We start from the raw sequence: 20,365 nt of genomic DNA on the forward strand, positions 1-20,365 counted from the left end.
CTCGACTTTGACACCCCTTTTCTCCTTGTAAATAGGCCAAAATGGACTGAGGGAGGCAGCGGAAGTGCCTCGGTCTGGGGTTTGGGGGGGCTCTTGGGGGGGGGGGTTGTTTTGTTTTCTGTTTTTTCCTATATGGTACAAACCAAATTGCTCTGTATGTTTGCATCCTGTACGACGTTTTAATGTCTTGTAATATATTCTGATATTCATATATCGTTATTGGTTAAACATTTGTATGACTATACAGCTTTGTAAATGTAATAAATGCTGCAGACTGTCCTTCCCTTCGCCTGCCCGTACCGAGGCAGCTGCCCGGCTCCCTCCGGGTCCCTCCGTCCCGCAGCCCGACGGGCACCCGCAGCTCCGCCAACACAAACCCACTCCTCAAAGTTCCATTATGCGGTGGATTATTTTTCTCCCCAGCCACTGCTGAGCCTTCGTTATCCCTGGCAGAGCCCCAGTGGGGCAGAAGGCGAAATTGGTGCCCCGGTGGTGGGGTGAGGCCGGTTTTCTGCAGCTGGTGGCAGCCCCTCAGGGCTCAGTAATTAAGATTAATTGGGGTGGGAGCCCTGGATGCCCTCCCGTATCCAAGAGGGCCGAACATCCCTGTGGCCCCGAGCTCCCGCGGGCTCCGTGACCCCCGTCCCTGCGGGGTGCAGCCGTGTCAGGGCTGTGGGGAGAGCTGGGCGCCCTGCACGGCCTCCTCCTTGTGGGTGCCGTCGCAGTACGGGGGGGAGCGGGTGCGCTTGCACCCACAGAGCCAGACCGTCCTGTCCTCCTCGGGGGTGAAGCGCAGGGGGGAGATGCCGGGGGCGGCTTTCTTGTGGGCGCCGTCGCAGAAGGGCTGCAAAGCAAAGAGGGGGGAGGTAAAGGGGGGGATTTTGCGAGGGTACCTGGCTGTTGTTCCCCCCCCTCCTCTGGTCACCGAGCGGGGGGACCGCCACCCCTCCATCCCCCCGGCTGTGCTCTGCCCGCCCCGTCCACGGCCCAGCGCATCCCCCGGGAACTGGGGTGCTGCGGGACAACCCGGGAGGGGGGGGCGGCACCTCCTCCCCCCAAAACCTTCCCCACGACCGGCGGGGGGGTCCCCCTGGGGGCGGTCCCGCCCCACCCCCGGTCCCCGGTGCCCGTCCCGACCTGGCTCCGGCTGTGCCCGCAGGCGCACCACGCGTACTTCTTCCCCGCCTTCAGCTCCACCGGGAACGGCTGTTTGGCGGCGATCACCGGCTGCGGGGGGGCCGAGCGCCGTCGCACCGGGGGGGAGGAGGAGAGCGAAGGGACGCGCAAAACCCCCGCGGACCGGCGGACGCACCGCCCCCCACCGCCGCCGCCGCCGCCGCCTGCGGCTCTCACCAGTGTCACAAGCGCGGCGGGTCTCAGCCGCAGCATGGCCGCAGCGCGCCGCCCGCCGCCGGGTCACCTTCCCCGGGAGCGGCTCCTCCTCCTCCCGGCGCCGCCGGAAGAGCCGGGGCGGGCGGGCTCGGCGGGAGCTCGGCTGCTCTCCGCAGAAAGGTTCCCCCCTCGCACGGATGCTCCCTGCACCCCCCCACCCCCACCCCCCCCCGCCCCGTGCCCGGTCCCTTTGCACCGCCCCCGTCAAACGGGGCCTCTGGGGTCGCCCCTCCACCCCATACCCCCCCCTGTGGGGTTTGGGGGTTCGCTCCGGCCCCCCCCCCCGCGGAGCTGCAGGGAGGAGGGGGTGTCCCTCTGCTCGCCAAATGCGGGCTGCGCCGCTCCCCGGGAAATTCATCTTTTAAGCATCAAAGGTTTGGACTCCCCTCACCCCCTTTTCTTTTTTTAAACACTTCACTACTGGGAAAAATTAGCTTTTTTTGACAGCTGAAATGATTTAGCGCTGCAGATGGCCGCGTGCTGGAGGGGGGAGCGCTCTGCAGCGGGGCGGCCCCACGGCCAACATCCCACCCGGCCCGGGGGTCACGGCCCCCCGCCACCGCCCGTCCATCCTGCCTGGGGGAGACCCATGGGCAGCATCCCCCGTCCCCACGTGGGGCTGATCCGGGCACCGCGTGCAGAGGTTCAGCCCAACGTCCAACCCAACCCCCAACCCAACCCAAGGCCCTTTTCTCTGCCTTTCTCGAGTTCCCCCCCCCACCCCGGGGGCTCTGCCCCAGCGCTGCCGACCCCGCGGCAGAGGGACAAAACTCCCCTCCGGGCAGCGACCCCCAAACCTCGAGCCCCAGGTTCCGTGCCTCCGCTTACAGCTTTACGTGGAGACATCCAAACATCCACCTCCGCACGTTTTTCACCCGGGGGGGTGTAAATTCCCTGTTCCGTGTCGCCCCGCGGCCCCGCTGCCGGCCGTGGGTTGGCTTTGCGGCGTTACCGGTGGTCTGCAAGTGGTTTGGGAGCTGCTGCGCCCGCGTAAGCTCGCTCCCCCGGCACGCCGAGCGCCGCGGTGCATCGCGCCTTGTCCGCAACGCCGAGGGAACGAGCAGACACTGAAGAGGATCTTTTTAGCCTACTTTTTATTTTTTGGAAAACATTCTTTTAATAAAAGGAACACGGGCTGTAACAATTTCTCAGCCGTACAAATACATTAATGATACAAAGACGTTATTTGTGTAATACACAACGGAGAAAAGGTACAGCTCGCAGACCGCCTTTCCCGCTGAAGGCAGTGGGAGGGTAAACAGGAGCAGTTTTCTGAGAGGTGCTGCTGCCTTTAGCACCTGAATTGGGTTTTGTCCTTAGGAAGACATTAAAATGGAAAGTGTCCTCCCCTTGAGCCTCCCGCAGCGAGCATGGAAGACACACACGGCAGTGCTACAAACGCGTAAGAAAGTACACACGTTCCCAGCTACAAATCTGCCCGTGTAGTTGTCGAATAAAAAGGTTTTCTTTGGGAAAAAAAACCCAAACAACCATACAAATATCTGCTTATATGTTTATGCTCCTGTATTTGCAACTCGCCACTTCTCTCCCCGCTCTCTTTTCATGCTCATCCCTTTTCCACGGGCCCCTTTGGCCCACCTGAGCCCTCGTAACTCCGAGGATGTGCTTAAATCCCTCCGAAATCGGGGCTGTGCTCGTGGGCAGGGGCTGGCCAGGGACAGCCCCCGCATCCTCCAGGGTACCCAACAGGTACCGAGGGACACGCGCACCCCAGGCCGTGGCCACGCAGGGACCTGTCCCCAACGGGTCATTGTGTTTGACCCCCCCCCCAGCCCGACTCATGCCCCTCCTGCCCCACTGCGGCTTTTAGGTCCGCAGGCACCGTTGGCTTAAACCATCTGGCGGAGGCTGCAGCCGCGGCCGGGCCTCAGCGGAGGCTCCCTGCAGCCCAGGCAGGTGCTAAAACTTTGCATTTGCTGCTTAAATTAAAAATACAACCCGAGCCCCGGAGGGGTTATTTGCACTTTACCCTTCAGCTGCGATGTCACACAGAATTTGGAGCGCGGTCGTCCCCCCTCCCCGGTGCTGCCGGACAGGAGACTGATGACTTTTCAAAGTTTCAAATGAGACTCGTTAACTAAACAGAGTTTTTCCATTTTGCTACTTTTTAACCACTGGTAGCACAAAACAATTTCTTCAAATTCTGATACGGGTGGGTGCCACAGAGCTGGGGTGTCTTTTCCGGGCAGGGGAGGGAAGCCCCAAGCGCAGCCCCAAGCGCAGGAGATGCGGTTCCTGAGCAAACGAGTCCTCTCCGCCCCTCTGCTTCCCCGGCCGGAAAACGGGAGAAGAGCGGACAGCTCGGAATTGCGGTTTCAGACCTGCTGCTGCAAAGTTACTATTAAAATTATTGCTACTTCACCCTTTTCGGCAAAGGTGACATCCACAGCCTTTATGACAACTCCATTTCTTAGACTAAACGCAGAAAGGAGAGGCACTGGGGACCCATTCCGCTCCCTGCCTCGAGGCTGTTTTGATCACAGGCACTTGATTATTTTTACTTATGTGGGCTTAGGAAACCGCACAGCACAGCGTACGCCAAGGGCAACGGTAAATAACAGAGCAGCACGAGCTGCCAGCGCTGACGGACTGGCCGGGCTGGAAGAGAGCCCTTGAAAAACCACTCCGGGCACAGGGCTGCCCGCTCGCCCCCTCCGGGCTGGGACCTGACGGGTGACACGGGTGTCCTTAACGGCAAACACAAAGCAGAGCAAAGCCCTAAAGTCCACCTGGACGCGGCGACGTGTGCGCTGCAGAGGGCTGTGCAAACAAACCAGGCTTTAGCTTGAAAGGTTTCTGGAGCGACGGGCACCGCTGCGGCGCAGAGCTGGCTCCTGACGCCGGCCCCGGCTACGCCGTCCTTCAGAGAGGTCTCGGGGACAGGCAGGACACTTCAGACCAAGGGATGGACTTGCGCTGGACAGAGAAGCGCCCAGGCAGACGTTCCCTTTCTGCAGCAGGAAAGCTTCTGTGTCCCAGAGCCAACCCGCCGGTCACGCCAAGCTCCTGCCGCCTGTTGGGAGCTCCCGGGGGACACGCTCCCCCGCCGCGGCGCGCTGGAGCCCCGCTCGCTTCAGACACATCGGTCACCTCTCGCCCTGCCAACTCGCCTGAACATTTCACCCCGAAGAGAATGACACCATCCGCTTGGTATGTCTCCTCTGGAGTCTTCTACTGAGCACGTGAGAAGACCTCATCTATGTCTATATTGTCTTTGGTACAGCGCCAAGGGGCTGAAGCCATCTGCGTCCCCGCAGCCCGCAGGGATGGTGCCGGAGTCTGAACTGGCCCCATCCCGCTGGGGCAGCCGGCTCGCGGCGAGAGCACGTGTGCCAGCGTGGAAGCAGAGAGAAAACCAGGGGTCTGCGGAGTCCAGCGAGTGCCAGGGCTGAGGGAGCCCCTGGTCATACAAGAGCTGTGTCCAGGGGACACTGGTGACCAGTTGGGAGAGACCTGGAGCGGAGTGTGTAGGATCTAAGGGCTGTGGAAGAGAGGGGCCCTGCGTAGGATTGCTCGGACAGCCGCGCGTCTCCCATTATCCTGGTCCAGGAAGATGCCATGACCTGCTCGTTGGGCACAAAACCACTGAACGCCGCCCAGCACCTTCCTCTCATGTCTCTCCAGTCCCCATCTGTGCCACATAGGAACAGAAATGCTCGGAAGAGCCAAGCTGTGCAAAGAGGAGAACCATGCCAGGAACAAGCCAACATAACTCTGCGGAAATATTAATCTTTTTTTTTTTTTTTTTTCATATTTCAGGGCTCCGAGAAACACAGCAGAACTGGATCTATGGCCCTGGTGCTCCTCAGGCATCCGCTGCTTCTCCCCCCCAGCCCGCGCCCCGGCACTAACCACGGACAGGCGCAGAAGAGGAGACTTCGCAGCCACCAGCTACCGCAGAGAGCAACCGAGTCCTCAGAACCAACACCAAACCTCATTTTCCCTTCAAAAAACAGCTGAAAGTTTCCTCCAGTGACCCAGAGCGTTTGATGACCCAACTCCACAAGACCAGCCTTTGCCTGCCAAACTCTGCTTCTCCCGGATGACCCCTTGTGTGACCAAAACCATTCTTAAAGATAAAACTATCAACTCCGGTGTCCGCAGTTCACTCTGCACTCCCATCCTGGCGGCTCTTGGGCTGCCCGGAGAAACCTGGGCAGTCTTTGGCTTCCCATTCCCACCCCCCGCAAGGTGGCAATGCTGACTGCTGGTCCATACGACAGAGAAAAGCTTCTGCAGAAGAATCAGGTGCCGTGGGAGAACTTCTCCTGCGCCTTTTAAAGGAGCCCTGTGAGCCCAGAGGGCAAGCGGGGTCCACCTCACTGATGGGACATGGGCACATGCAGCTGGAGAAACACCAAAAGGTCAACAAAACCCACTTCTGACTTAAAAGCGGAAGAAGGCAGAACCCCGGAGCCTGTGAGCCACGAGACAGAAAAGCATGCGGTTTTGAAGCACGACCCATTAAAGTGCCAAGCCAGATCTAAAAGCCGAGCGCTGGAGAGCGGGGGCTGGTTTTCCCAAGAGCAGGACATGTCTCCAAACCGTATTTTGAAGAGACCTCATCGCCCAGCTATGCAGTGCTGTTTGGGGGAAAACCAGAGCAAAGCAGGAAGAGCGGGAGCCTTTCCCTTCGGTGCTAAGGAGAAACGAACTCCCGGGAGTGGGGAGGACCGGGCTGGAAAGCTTATGCAGTCAGCGAGTTTGGTTTTGGGCATCTCTACTGATGAGCTCATTCTTTGGGGGGGGGGGGGAGGGGAACACGACACACCTTTGTGCTACTGAACAACAACCAACCACTCCTCCCCGGTTCCTGGTGTCCCTTCTCTCCCGCGGAGCAAAGCCGGGAAGGAGCCAGGCTGGGAACGCTCCCTGAGAGCATCAGCGCCCAGCGCGCAGCATCCTGCGCTGCAGACAGCAGGACCTCAGCACGACCGCAGGACGTTCATCACACAGAGCCTATTCTCATTCCAATTTTGAAACCCTAGCTGTATTAAAAAAGTCTTTGATGTTAATATTAATATTATTTATTATAATAAAGAACAGTCAAGCAGCGTGAAAAAAATATATCTTAGCTACATTACCTTAAATTGCCAAAAATATACACATTTTTCTCTTTTATTTAATAAAAAAAAAAATCAAAACAAAAAGGACACATGCAACATACTAAATGAGACATTAGCATCAAAACGGGTAAAGAAACGTACCCCAGTGCAACTGAAACACAGATAATCTTTAGCTTTTATTTTTACTTTCCCCTTCTCTCCCTCTTTTTCACAGAGATACAAACGTTTCATGTCAACCTTCCAGCAGTGCCCCTTTCTTCTCCCCTCAATCTGCCAAAGGGACCTTTGGCTCTGGGACAGGTTGAGGTGACAAGGAGAGCACTTCAAAGGGACGGGGGCGCCTTTGGAAGATGTCAGAGAAATGTGTAAGTGCTATATGGCTCTTGCGCCACTCGTCATTCTCCAGCCTCGTCCCTCCCTGCCCCAAACTCAAAACTCAAACTGCTGCCACCGACACAACCGGTGGCACGGCCAGCACAGGGCAGCGGGGACCAGGGGCACAGCGAGGCTCAGCCCTCCCCGCTTTTCACAGCGGTCCTGCCTGCCTACCTCAGTCCTGGAATTCAGCCCTTGATTCCCAACCTCGTCTGATGGGTGGGCTCCCAAATATCTTCCCGGTAGCGGCGCAGAGCCCTGTACAGCACCTTTCAGCCTCCCCACTGCAAACTCACCACTAATTACCTCTCACCCTGCGAGTTTTCGGTCGCTGCCCAGGGATTTGGGCACCAAACCACTGATCTGGACATGGGTTTTGTTTCTCCTGGCAGACGACACATGTTGTACCACAACTCACTACACACGGGACAGATGCTAAGCTGCCTCTCCCCCCCCCCCTTCCATCCCCTCTCCCCCTGCTACTGGCATGTTTTTAATTCCAGGGCATGAAACACAGTTAAATTTTGGAAGAGTTTCACCAGGTCTTAGACACAACGTCAGGCCCTCGTGGCTAGAGGTGGGTCTGAAAGCTGTGCTGATGGTCAGCACGACAGCAAAACAGGTGGCAACGCGAATTGGGGACCTTACAGTAAAAAAAGTAAAAAAATAAACTAAAAATCAACCCCCAGACAAGCGCAGCTGGGCAAGCGGCCCGCAGGGACCACACTTGCGCATCTACCGGCTGCCGTTTTACTCCTAACACTTCTGTCCATCATCTTGCTGACCCAAACCAGCGCTAAGGAATGTCTGTTCCCAAATCCCAAGCACCCGTTCCTTGCCAAAGGTTGGCAGACACAGCCTTCACGTGCACGCAGCCACCGCGTGCCCACACAGGGCACGTCAGGGCTGAATCCAGCTCGGCAGCCCCGAAACAGCCATTCTGCGTGTCACTCTCAAGCCCACGACTCCTCACCGCGAGGAGGGGGGCAGCAAGGCAGGACCCTCGCTGCAGACACAGACCCCACACCGAGCGGAAGGTCTCTGTGCCGGGGTGGTTTGGGTGGCACCTCTGCCTGGGGGGGACAACACAGCATGGGGAGGGAAGAAAAAAAAAAAAAAGAAAAAAAAAGTGCAAGCAAACAACTGTGCCAGAGCAATTTTGGGGACAGGGAGCCAAAATTAGAGTCAATCATCAAATGGTTTAGGTTGGAAGGGACCTTGAAGATCATCGCGTTCCAACCTCCCTGCCATAGGCAACTGCAACTGAAAGACGTCGTTCACATTTTGGAAGCGCCGGGTGGATGGAAGGTGGCATAGCCCAGCCCGTGACTTAGGCGGGAGGTGGCCGGGGACAGGCATCGCGTCAGCAGGAGCCGCGGTTCTGTGCCCCTCTCCCTGTCTGTGCTGCAGAGACCGCAAGGGAGACTTTATTTTTTTTCCTGCATTTTCACTTTTAGCTGCCATCTCCATCTTTCCAATAGCTTCTTAACCTTGTTAAAACATTAGCTTTTCTTTATAAAAAAAAATTATATATATATAATATATATATATTTCTGAGCAGACAGCAGTGTTCTGCCCAGTTCACAGAACTGGAGGCTGAGATCAGAAAGGTATTTTCTCTCCTTTTAGCCTTATTCAACCATTGTGGTGACAATCTTACAAACAAACAAACAAACAAACAAAAGAAATAAAATAAAATAAAAAGGAAGAAAGATATTTAGCAGATGAGTTTTGCCTATAACAAGCTTTTCTAGTACTATCAGCACAGACCCACTGCTGACAAATTTGAATAGTGCAAACTAGTTAGAGGCAGTGGGAATGTGCTGAAAAATATCCATTAAGGTTTGACAACTTTTTTTTTTTTTTTTTTTTTTTTTTTTTTAAGACCCTCAGAGTTTCTATTAGCTGGAGTCTTCCCACCTGCCCCCCGGAGCTCTGGATTCAACCAGGGCATGAGGAAAAGAAGGGGCATTTGTACGTTTGACGTAGATGTTCCCCTTCTCCCAGAGCTGCCCCACCTGTCCTTCCATCAATCCATCGCATCCAGGCTCAGAGGAAGCCGATTTCTTTGCTGAGGTTCCAGGCTGCAAGACGGAGTTAAGGTCAAAAGGTGGAGAAGAATGAAGGGTCCGACGTCCTAGCTTAGGAGACTTGGTAATTGTCCCATTGCTTGGAGATCCCTTTTCTCAAGTGCCCAAGACCAGTGGAAGAACGTGGCTTTGCCAGACTGGAGTGATTTGTGGTGGGTAAGAAAGAACAGGTACCGGATTTGGGACTCTCTCTTCCCCACACACATTTCTGTCTCCCAGCTTAGGCCTGGGAAACAACGGCCAGGCTCAAATGCACCTTCTGAAGTTGGCTACGACAGGGGTAATACTGGCTACAGCCCCTTTCTGCAAGCTGAAATTTTAGCCTTTGGAAGTCTTGGAAGGGAAGAGTGAGAGATGGCACAAGGAGCAGGAGTGTGCTTTTCACGGGAGAAGTACAGCACCGAAGCGACAGCAGCTGGCAGAGCAGATGTGGCAATGTCCTTTAAAGAAGTAGGTGGCTTTCACCTCCTCCCCAAGCACCAGTCCTTACCCATCACTCCAGCGCTCATGTCTTTTCAGGCTGGTATTGGATCCAGCTGAGGCATCGGGGCTTCATATGATGGCAGTAGAGATAAGAGCATCCTAAGAGCTCAGCAGATGAAAAGCAGGTGAGAAATCTCAGCTATGGGACTTCTTCTTAATCTCCCCATCCGGGCAAAGCAGACCACATAGGCACTGCCACCACGTCCCACTTCCCCAGCTGTGTGACACCCAGTGCTGCCTCTGCGGGCGCTGCCAGGTTCCTCCGCACTGTGCAGACAGGAGCCCTCAGCAGAGGGGTCTCCCTCCACCAAGGTCTTGGCCAAGGATGCTCGATGGTCTCTAGCGCCTTGGCCTGGGGAGGCTACACACAGGTGGACACCCACTTGCGCTCATGGCAGGGAGGAGACTGGCAGGCATCTGGCGTTAACGCTCTCCTCCACTCCGCATGGAAACACAGCTTCACTTTAAGCATGTGTGGCATAGACCGGGGTGGCAGGCAGCCCCCCACCTTCACTCCTCCCAATACCAGGGCTTGGTCAGAGACGTAACTGTCTTCCAAAGCACCTCTTGGCATTGCCCAGCGGCAGGAAATGCTTCTTGGAAGCCTTGTGCTCATTGCTCTAACAGTATCAAAGTTGACTGTGGAAAGCCACATTCCCCTGGCTGAGAGGAGTTGGCTGCTGGTTTGTTCGGGGTGGGGGGGGAGCTTAGCCCTTGTCCTGGGTAAGAGGAGCTCCCTTTTCATTCATGCTCTTTAAAAAACAAACAGAAAAAGAGACGCAGAGGAGACAGGTATCAGTACCGGACGGGCGGCAACAGGAGGGGGCAGAAGCAGAGAGCCCTGCTGCGCTGCAGACCTGGCCCTGCTCACCGCGACCTCTCAGGCTCCTCCGAGATCAACGGAGACACGGGAGCCCCAGGTTTCCCCTCTGCCCAGTTCAGGCCGAACTGGCCCCTCGACCCTGGCCTTTGGCTCCTAAGTGTTTCCAACCAGAGCTGGACCTTCTGGGTACAGGTATAGGCCAGGGGAGGGATGGAGGAGAGATGAAAGCATCACACCATCAGTCCCTAGACACTGGTACAAGGCTGCTTTACAGAGAGGCTGTAAACCTCTCCACAACCTCTCCTCTTGGGTGCAAGATTCCTTCTAAACCCTGGGTTTCAACATGCAGTCACTTTCATATTTCATCACGAGGCTCCAATAGGGCCAGCACTGCCAGGGGCACACCTGTCCCATCCGAGTCCTAGGGTTAACGGAGGAAAATCTACGGCCTGGCTCTGCCTTGCTTCTGCAGCAGGTCTGGCGTGTCTGCACACACGCACACGGAAGGGCACCTTGGGAGCCTCCGTGCCTACCCACGACCCTGTCTGGGCCCTACAGAAGTCCTTGGAGGTAGGATCAGGACGTGACACTGGCTAGCCAGGGATGCAGCAAAGCCAGTGGAGCGTTCTGGCTCGGTTGCCTAAGCGGTGCCCTTGCTCCCCCGTTAACTGCAGTGCAGACTGTCTCGCCCTGGGTCTGTACAGCGCCTAGCACCACGAGCTCAGTGGGGTTAGGGTAGTGCTAGCAGCATACGCACCGTTCCTTTTGGGGTGTTGCCATCAGCCTGCAGGTTGAGAAACGGGTTAGTCTGTGCTGTAAGGACGGGTGCGATGCCTGTCCCCGAAGCCAGGAGGCTGTTCCCAGGAGCGCTGAGCGGTGGGGTGGCCTGGGGGGCCATGAGGGCATTGCTAGGGTTGAGCTGCTGGGGGGAGAGGGAGGCCATGAGAGAGCTGCTACTGGGGGGCGGCTGGGGGGCTGAGGTCATCAGGGCGCTGGTGCTGGAGTGCAGGGGGGCGGAGGTGGCCGCCAGGAGGCTGGTCATGGAGAGCTGGGACGAGTTTGTCATCTGCAGCCGCTGCAGCTCCCTCTTCTGCTGGATTTGCTGCATCATCTGGAACACCAGGGCCTGCTGCTCCTGCGGGGAAGGGTGAGGAGGCGAAGTCAAAGGACGGACAGAGGGCTCGGGAAGAGGTGACAATACAAAGGAGCCAGGAGCCACATCGGCACACTCTGTCACAGGCAATGCTACTGGGGACAGGGAGAAAGTCCCCTCGATCACATTTCTAGAGGTAGAGAGAGGAACAGTCTGTCTTGTGTTCATTAACAGCCTGTGCCTATGACCTTTCCAACCCCGTTGTTTCCTGAAGCGTAGGATTAGCTAACCCCACCTGCAGGCACACAAATCTACTCAGCTGTTTCCAAATCAATTGACACGTGCATTTTAAGTCTGTGGCATTCACTACCCTGAATTTCTAGATTAGCTGCTAATTTCCTTCCCCAGCCCATCCCACTTCACAGCTCAGCCCTGACCCACAGGGTCAGCGTAGGTGAGCCAGACCCAGGGGGGACGAGGGCCACAGCTCACCTGCACCCAGAGGGACGCCCTCGAATCCAACCAAACTGCGGTAATCACTATAGCAACCATCGACCAATGCAGCAGGCTGAGAGCTGACATTGTTCCCGTACCCACAGGGATGCAGCTGATGACATGGTGACATCAGCTGCTGTAAAGAGAAGCCCTTTGAAATTTGCTTTTCCCGGGTTATAAATAGCCTGACCCAGAAATTTATCCAGAGCAACGGGCCAAGTTCATGGGAGATATAAATGAGCACAGCTTCATTGACGGGAACTGTTAGCACTCCCGTGCAACTCCACCGCAGGGGAGGGACACCACAGAGGTTTCCACAGGGCAAGTGAATGCGGTTCTTATACACTCAGGGGCTTGTTTACCATCCATCCGTGCAGCCATTCCCACAACAGCCTGGGCCGAGGCTGCTCTTTTACCCAAGAGGACGTGGGCAGAGAGCCAAGATCCTCAGAACAGCTGCCTGATCCCTTTTCTGACCCCAAAGTCCTCAGCCACCTCTACAGCCCCCCTGGTGTCTCCAGTCCTCCATGTCAATGTGCCCAGACAGGGCTCACCTGCCTCAGGACTAAGCAGTTCAGCGCTTATCTCTTTCTAAACTCAAGCGGTGTCCTCAAGCGAGTTCCTCTTCTCCTGTGGGCCTCAGCACATCTGCAAGCCCAGAGACCAGCGTGCTCCTGGCAGCAGGAGCAGACATGATTTGCATTCAAACATGGCTGGAGGAGGTAATAGCACTCCTGATTTTATGGTGGCTTAGCGCTACCATGTTCTCACACCCTCAGGATGTGGGAAACCCAGATTAAATTTTTTCCTTTGAACAAAAAAGTTCCAATCCCCATCTCCCTCCCTCCAGGAGGTGCCGCACCTTCCTGCCGAAAGCTTTTCTCCTCACTCCACCCCCAGCAGCCCACAGCCAGGGAAAAGGCACATGACTCTTGCAGCCCTGTGGGATTCACGTGAAGGAGGGAACCCTAAGTTTTGCTCTCTGCTCTGAGGCTTTCCCATTAAACAGCTCATCAGATAAAAGGTGCCAGCAGGCACACTTACCGGATTAAGCGGCTGGGAAGTCAGGAGCTGCTGAAGCTGCTGGAGCTGTTGTTCGTGTTGGTGCAAGACGTGCCGCTGCTGCTCTGTCAGGGGACTCAGGCTGGGCATGCTGCAAGGGGAGCAGGGCAGGGAATGTCAGCGCAGCCGGTCTTGGTCCTGCATGCTCAGGGCCTCCCTCCCTCCCACCCGGTGCTAAGCTTCTGCTGGAGAGGGCAGGGCTGTCCCCGCGAGCTCCCCGTCCTCACCTGCTCAGGCTGGTGGAGAGCTGCAAGGTCGGAGGCCCGCTCGCCTGCGTCAGCGCGCTCGGAGGCTGGGCGGCCTGAGCTCCGTTCAGATTCCCCAGGATCCCGTTGATGGGCATCTGCTGGCCTCCTGCCAGGGTCCCCATCAGGCCGTCCACCATGGGCACCGTGGAGAGGCTGTGGCTGGCAGTGGTGCCTCCCCCCAGCCCGCTGCCTGCCACCCTGGCCAGGCCATTCACCTGCTGCACCCCGGGCAGGGGTAGCGAGGCAGGACTCTGCTGCAGCATGGGCAGGGGCGGAGGAGTGCTGTGGAAGGACAGGGAAGAGCTGCTCCTGCTGGGGCAACCTGAATGAGGGTCCTGGGGGAGAAACGGACATAAGAGCATCGGACTGGGGCAGCTTTGTGAAAGGTCAGCTCAGCTCCAAAGGTGCTTTGAGCAGGAGCTGGAGGTGGGAAGGGGGGGCTGTGAGTGCAAGTGCAGGTGTACGCTCAGAGGGGTCCCAGAACTCAGACATGCTTTGCTGGATCGCTAGAAGCGCGGCCAGAATAACCTAGAAGCATTCTCAGCTCGCACTCCCAGCCTCAGCTGCTCTACTCAGACCCTCAGCGCTGCGATGAACTGAAGAACGGGCACTCCAGAGAAAGAGACCTGATTTCTGGGCCTGGACTACGAGGCTTTATGAGCTGGAGATCAAGACAGAGTACTGGGACTGCACTGCTCTGTCCCCTCCCCAAGTCCCTTCCCCAGCTGGCTGGCGGATGCGGTGGCCAGTGTACCTCAGAGGAAGTGGAGAGCGAGTTCTCAATCCCAAAGCTGTTCTTGCACGGGGGGCTCTTGCTGATGCTCAAGGAATCGTTGTTGCAGACTGTATGGAGGAAAGAAGTGAGGATGCAGAGTCAGGGGTGGAGCCTGACGTTGCCACAGCAATAGCAAGGGACAGTGCATGCTGCCAGTGGGTACAGAGAGATAAACAGGTCAGATACTCCCCACTGTGACCCCCTCCTGCCCACCCCAGGGTACCACCATGAAAGGGCACAGGGTGGTGCTTCCTACTGGTCCCCTCACCGTTGGGAGGCAGGATGTACTGGGCCTGGCTGCCTGGACCATTGCTGCTGGTCACCACAGGGAAAGGGACGGAGAGCTGGACATTGAGGAGCTGCAAACGCTCCTTCTTGGCTGTCAGCGTCATGATCTGCTCCTGGAGCCGCTGGTTCTCCTTCTGCAGCGAGTGCAGGGCTTTGAGCATTTCTACAACTGCAGAGAAGAGAAGGGGGGAAGGGGGACAGGGTCAGGGGAGAGAACAGGTGATGGAAGAAAGAGAAGGGGATCCACAGGAGGCACCACAATTAGACCACACTGGGGGAGGAGACTGGCCCCAGATCACAGTCCCCCTGCCAGCTACTCCCTCCATGGCACAGACTAGGGCTTTGTCCCCCACCCAGCTCCTTTGCCTGTGGGCATAATCCCAGCTGGCTCCCACACAAACATGCACAAGGACCTCTCCTCCCACAGCCCATGCCCCCGAGTGACTCACTGTTTACGCCGGCTTCCCCATTGCCCTGCTTCTCCAGGAGCTGCTCGATGTTTGGGGTGGCTTGGGGAACATTCTCCAGCTGCCCACTGCTGCTACAGGACACTGTCTGGTCAAAGAGGGTGGGCAGGCTGCTGATGGGGGACCTGGGAAAGGGTTGGGGACACGTCAGAGATGCTTCCTTAGTCCACACCTGCACTCTTCTGCTCCCTTCTCCCCACATCTCATCTGCCTCACACCGGGAGGGGCTGCATCCCTCCCAGCCCCAGTGTCCTCCGCTCCACATCAGGAGAACCCTCCGATCCCGTTAGCCCCGGCTCGTACTGGAAAAAGCAAACCTGCCTCCTCCCCTCCCATCCCACCCCTAGCCCCAAGGAGGAGGGAAGGAGCTGCCTCCACTTCCCCCAGCCTCTTTCCCTTTCCTTGCTGTGTCATCCCACTGCTTCCCGGGGTTCCGCCGTGCGGGGCGGATGCGGAGGCACCCCCGTGCCCGGTGGCAGGGGAGGACTCCTGAAGGACACTCACATGGAAGAGAGACTCTCCTGGGGCGACGTCCCTCGGCAGCCAAAACTGCAGTCTTCCAGGTCAGGCTCTGGGTGGGGAGAGGGACAGAGAGGCACAGTGTTCATAGGCGTCCAGCCCTGGCAGGTGCCCGGGTTTGTCACCCGCGGGCGGCGAGGGCCGGTCCCCGCTAGATGGGAGCACCGAGCAGCGCAGGGCACCGGCATTGCATAACGGCTCCGCCCGCCGTGGGAGGGGCTGCGTGTCATTGCGTGTCACCCGGTGTCACGCCGGGAGGGGGGGGGTTGTTGTCACCCTGGGAAGGTCACCCACGCAACCTCCTTCCTAATGGCAGGGGCAGAATTGGCCGGGGGGGGGGCGGGACGGGGGCTGCACCGGGAACCGGGCAGCGCAGGAGGCAACACCGGCCCCGGCCCCGCTCCCCCCCGGCCCCGCAACGCGGAGGGATGGGCAGAAAGCAGCTTTTCCTTTAGCTGTAAAGCTGCGGGGGCGGGAGGGGAGGGGCGTGGGGGGGAGGACACTGCTTTGCTGAGCCTGCCAGGATGAATCCATCCTCTGCAAAGCCCCACTCAGCTCTCCCCAGTGCCGCTGCAGCCCTCCGCCTCCAGGAGCCTTTCCCGAAACCCAGCTGGGGTTCTCCAAAGTTTCCAGATGCTCAGCTCTGTTCTAAAGAGCTTAAATAAGCGCTTTGGTGTTCAGAAACTACCCTCCCAGCCATCCCGCTGTCCCAGGGAGCTGCGACACAGCAGTGCTGGGGACGGAGCCGCTGCGCGTGCGCACCCGTGCAGGATGTCTCCCATCCAAAGAGTCATCTAGAAGTGAAGTATATTTATCTGCCATTTGCTTTCCATCCCCAGAGCCCGCCAGCCCGTAAACACACGTTCCCCTCGCTCTGGGACGTGTCAGATGTTGTGACTACAGCCTGCACCAGCTGGCTGACTCGCCCCTCCTCTTCTTCACACAATAAGAGACATTTCTTATGTGCAAGAATCCAGGAAGTCTCCTGCAGGGAACACTGTGATTTACAGTGTAATGCCCTGAGCAGGGCATTAGTTACTGGCAGTATTTTCTACCGCTGAGAACAAGCAAAAGCAGCTGTTGTTCAGCAGCTCTTACAGACAGGTACAAGTGGGATCCTCACTCCTTCATCCCTGTGGGAACGTCTTTCTGGCCACCGATTATAATTGGTCCACCCTTCTGGGAGGACTCGCCGCTTTCTGGAGGTGACCAGCAGTTGCCAGTCAACAGCAGTCTCCCAGTATAAGACAGCATGTGGAGACAAGCCTTGATTTCAGGGACACCACAAGGCATGAAATCTTCCTAAGTTCTCCAACCAGGATCAGCTACCAGAAGGCTGGGAACAGGCAGACCACAGCAGCGCTTCTCAGTATTGTTTCCATCCAAGGACCACCTAAACCCTTTGGAAAACATCCACGGCCTACCACGTGCAGCCTTGACACAACAGTTTTAACTTGCAACCAAATAACCACTCAGCTAAGCTTTGACTGCCTGCTTGTTACTGCCACGTTGTTTGCTTGCAGCCCAGGGAGCTTGCGCACATATATATACGATTTTCTGAAACAGTACCAGACTCCCTATTCAATTATCTCCTGGCCAATACCACCGTCTACCGAACGGGGAGATGACTGAGTTATCACACGGAGACAGCACTTTCCAAGGCAGCAAATATGAAAAAAGTGGCTTGAAGACAATGAGAGAAGATAAATACATTTGGCCTGTCATCATGATGAGGCAGGATCCAGGACAAGCCGTGGGAGGAAGAACTAGACAGTAGCTAAGGGAGTGGGAAGATAAGAATCAGACTTTTTGTACTGCCAAAGGCACCCTGGTATCAACCTGCATCGGTGATAGATTTCTTGGTTCCCCCATCTGTAAGACAGGGTTACACCATTTCCCTACATCACATTAAAATTGTGAAAAGCTCAAATATTACTGCAGTGAAAGCCACATCTCCATGGGATCTGTCCACACAGACACTCTTGGGAAAGGTAATCCGAATTAAAGACAAGGCAGGATTACTCAAAACTTCATAACCACCCTGTTAATGATTTGGGATTAAAGCAGTCACCACACTTTTAAGTGAAAATTGCCCCATATAGGAGGTTTAATTAATGTTACTTAATCCCTCTGGAAAAAAAACAACCAAAACCAAAAGTGAATTTGGCTTAACACCCTCTGGGCCACTAGCTCCAGCAGGAGGAGATAGTGATGGACAAACCTTAAACGTGACAAAATCCAAGAGATGTTCTAAATGCTGCCTGGAACTGGAAGAAACATGTCCTGAAGCTTGTAAGATGCCAGTCAAACAAAAAGAGCAATCTTGGAAATGGAAACTAAGGATTAGGCTTTTTTTGAGCACTTTGTATGTTGGATTTTGCCTACATGATTCATTCATTAGTAGCCGCAGGGCTGGAACAGAACGCAGACTGCCGAGCCTCCGTGTTGTGCCTGAACCACAGGGCTATTCCTGACAGTTGACTCGCTTCCTTCTCCTGTCAGCACCTTGCCAAAATAACAGCAAAGGGGAAGTGGCAGTGGGTCATCTCTCTTGTCGATCTCCGTGAGGGAAGAACCTCTTTGAATCATCCCATTCTTTCCTTAATTCCAGGTGACTGAATCACTCCTGACTCACAGCTCCCATGCAATGGCCCTGACTCCCACCGGGGTCGGCTGCGCAGTTCCCTCCCCGTTGCACTCACGCAGATACGAGCTGCTGGCGCGGCCACACAGGCAAAATGCCGCCAGTGACACAGGGAGAGACAGACAGGCACCTTCTGTGGGCTTGCGAAGGTCATAAGTAAGCATACGTGTTCATTCATGCTTTACATGCAGGCATGCACACTTGTTAAGGCAAATAAGGGCACACTGGTGTCAGATTATCCGGAGAACTCAGAGCCACCTCTAATGAGGACTGTGTGCTTGTCACTCAGTGTGACACTGGGCAGCGTTTTACCTCCCAGGAGTTCAGCATCCAGCATGCTGAGCTGCCACCATTTCTGGGCTAGGGGAGCATGAGACAGTTGCACCACTAACTGCAACAACTGAAAATCAGGAGGGTGCTTTTGTTTAACTACTGGTGCAAAACGAAAATCAGTCCCACTCTGTTTTGGGAAAAAAAAAAAAAAAAAAAGAAAGAAATCGTACGATGCTTCAAGTTTCCTGCTTATTAACCAGGCAATTTTCCAAGAAAAATGAATTTGCCTTGGTGGGAAAAAATGAGCAGTTTTAAGTAATTCAGTGTTGGCACGTTCACGTTTGGAAGTTGAAAACAGTGGATTCTGTTGCATTCATCACAAAGCCAAAGGGGAAGGGCAAAAATTAACTCAAAACAGAAATGGAAGATGAAAATTAAGAGTGTGACATATCTCTCATTTAAAAAAAAAAAAAAACAAAACAACAAAAAACAGAAAACAAGACCCCAACAAAAACTTTTAACTTACTTTGAGCAAGCAAAAGCTCACAGTAGTTTTCACTAGGTTTGTACAGCTTTAGTGTGTAAAAAGACAACAAATTTCTGTAGAGAAGGACTTACATTCTTGCACTTTTCTAGCGCATGTCCAGGGACACACATTACCCAATGGACACACCAGCAGATGTGCTTTTACGGGACTGCAAGCCAGCCCTTCATTAAGGCAAACACAAGCACCCCCTGCCTTGGGGAAAAGCCACTGTCCCTCTCTCCTAGCCCCTGGCTCTCACACGCATGGGATGGGAGCAAGCAGGGAGGGCAGCTGGAGAACTATGGATGCAGTTGTCTCAACTCTTCCAGGGAGACCCCTTTGGAAGTCCAAACTCACATACCTTCTGATTCACGTACCTGCCCGGCTGCTTTCCGACTGATTTAAGAGTGGGTTGATTGATAGCCCAGATGTGAGGGGGCTTCCAAAAATATGTGAGGAAGGGAGGCTAAATGTTGAACCTGCCAGTGAGAACACCTACACGGCAAAACAAGGAGGCAGAGAGAGAGAAATGACTTCTCAAAATTGCAAGAGGAAAATAACTTCATTATTCCATCTCCTCCTGACTCTTGAACCCAGCTTGTTCATGAGAGAGAGTGTTAAAAATATCTCCTTGGAAGTCTCACTAGACAGTTGAAATCTTCCCAGCCCCGTCTCAGAGCCAAGAGGTCTGAATGAGCCGTGTTAACACTGAGGCTGTAAAACTAACTCTCTCCTCCCTGTAAAACACCTCTCACAGTGAGCTCCTAACAAAGGACAAGGCTCTGTCTCCTGGCACACGCACAGCCCACCCAGCTGGGACGTGCGAGCCCTCCCACCAAGTTATCTGTGCTGCAGAGCAAAGGTAGGGCTGGCACTGGTGGCAGGACGCAGCCGAGCAGCAGGGGACAAGCAGCACGGGACGCAGCACACGCCGACAGCCAGGCCTCTGCTACCTGAGCGTTGTCTGTGCTCCCCTTTCAGTCAATGGAAAGCACTGCATCCTTCTAGGTTGCAATTTATCCCACCCCAAAACAAGCTGCGTGGGCTGTGACGCAAAATTGCCTACATCTTTCTACCAACTCTAAGGGAAGCTGCAGTTGGCAGCTCCCCTCCAAACTGAAGGAAGAGTAGCTGCTCCCAAGTGGAAAAAGCAACTCCTCTGTGCCCACAAACCGGCCCCGCTCTGCCAGTGACCGCTCTGTCCAACGCTCTCCTGAACTACAGTCCCTCTCCTGGTCCTGATGTTCTTACCTGCGTGGTGGAGACCGAGGAGGAGGAAGCTGGGATGGTGCTAGCAAAGGGAGACCGGTTGAGCTGTGGGAGAGACGACGTACCCTGGTGTGCCAGCAGGCTGGAAGAGAGGGGTGTACTGCACACAGCTCTGAGCACTCCGCCCCCGTGAGAAATAGGGTCCTTGTTACTGGTGTAGATCCCTGCAAGGGGAGGAGATGCGTTAGAGAGCCACATTCCCCTCCGATGGCCTGGAAGCAGCTGGTTTTCTGCAGAGCTTGGATCTCAGGAGGGGAGGGTGGCACCAATGCACAAGACCAAGTGTAACGTGCACTTCAGCATCTCGTAGCCTGGCATGCGGCGAGGGTGATCGCAGTACGCCTTCCTTCTATCAAAAGGCATCACAAACTTTTCCAGCCTTGCCCCTGCCCCCTTCTCGTTTGCTCCCCACAGCCCGAGAAATCACAGCATAAGTGACTCACCGAAGGCACAAGT

General features: G+C 55.6%; 3 protein-coding genes across 3 annotated transcripts in view; all 3 read right to left on the bottom strand.

Moving 5' to 3' along the window:
- Window positions 1–20,365, bottom strand: part of RPL19 (ribosomal protein L19) — a 389,457-nt gene that overhangs the window by 178,141 nt on the left and 190,951 nt on the right. The gene's annotated exons all lie outside the window — the stretch shown is intronic.
- CISD3 (CDGSH iron sulfur domain 3) lies at window positions 25–1,420 on the bottom strand. The gene is made up of 2 exons (XM_082495122.1): window positions 1,138–1,420; window positions 25–844 (listed from the first exon to the last, which is right to left on the bottom strand). Exons 1-2 carry the CDS (start codon window positions 1,387–1,389, stop codon window positions 665–667), a joined length of 432 nt encoding a protein of 143 aa, XP_082351248.1. The 5' UTR covers window positions 1,390–1,420; the 3' UTR covers window positions 25–664.
- Window positions 9,790–20,365, bottom strand: part of MLLT6 (MLLT6, PHD finger containing) — a gene marked incomplete at its 5' end in the record, with an annotated part of 43,518 nt that continues 32,942 nt past the window's right edge. The window contains 10 exons of the mRNA XM_082494788.1: window positions 9,790–10,179; window positions 11,008–11,385; window positions 12,883–12,991; window positions 13,128–13,483; window positions 13,903–13,991; window positions 14,192–14,380; window positions 14,661–14,803; window positions 15,183–15,249; window positions 19,018–19,135; window positions 19,892–20,073. Coding sequence (XP_082350914.1) covers window positions 10,135–10,179; window positions 11,008–11,385; window positions 12,883–12,991; window positions 13,128–13,483; window positions 13,903–13,991; window positions 14,192–14,380; window positions 14,661–14,803; window positions 15,183–15,249; window positions 19,018–19,135; window positions 19,892–20,073 — 1,676 coding nt within the window. The 3' untranslated portion in view covers window positions 9,790–10,134. The remainder of the gene's footprint in view (window positions 10,180–11,007; window positions 11,386–12,882; window positions 12,992–13,127; window positions 13,484–13,902; window positions 13,992–14,191; window positions 14,381–14,660; window positions 14,804–15,182; window positions 15,250–19,017; window positions 19,136–19,891; window positions 20,074–20,365) is intronic.

Source organism: Vanellus vanellus (genome assembly GCF_965231255.1).
Source record: "Vanellus vanellus genome assembly, chromosome: 24".
NCBI lineage: Eukaryota > Metazoa > Chordata > Aves > Charadriiformes > Charadriidae > Vanellus > Vanellus vanellus.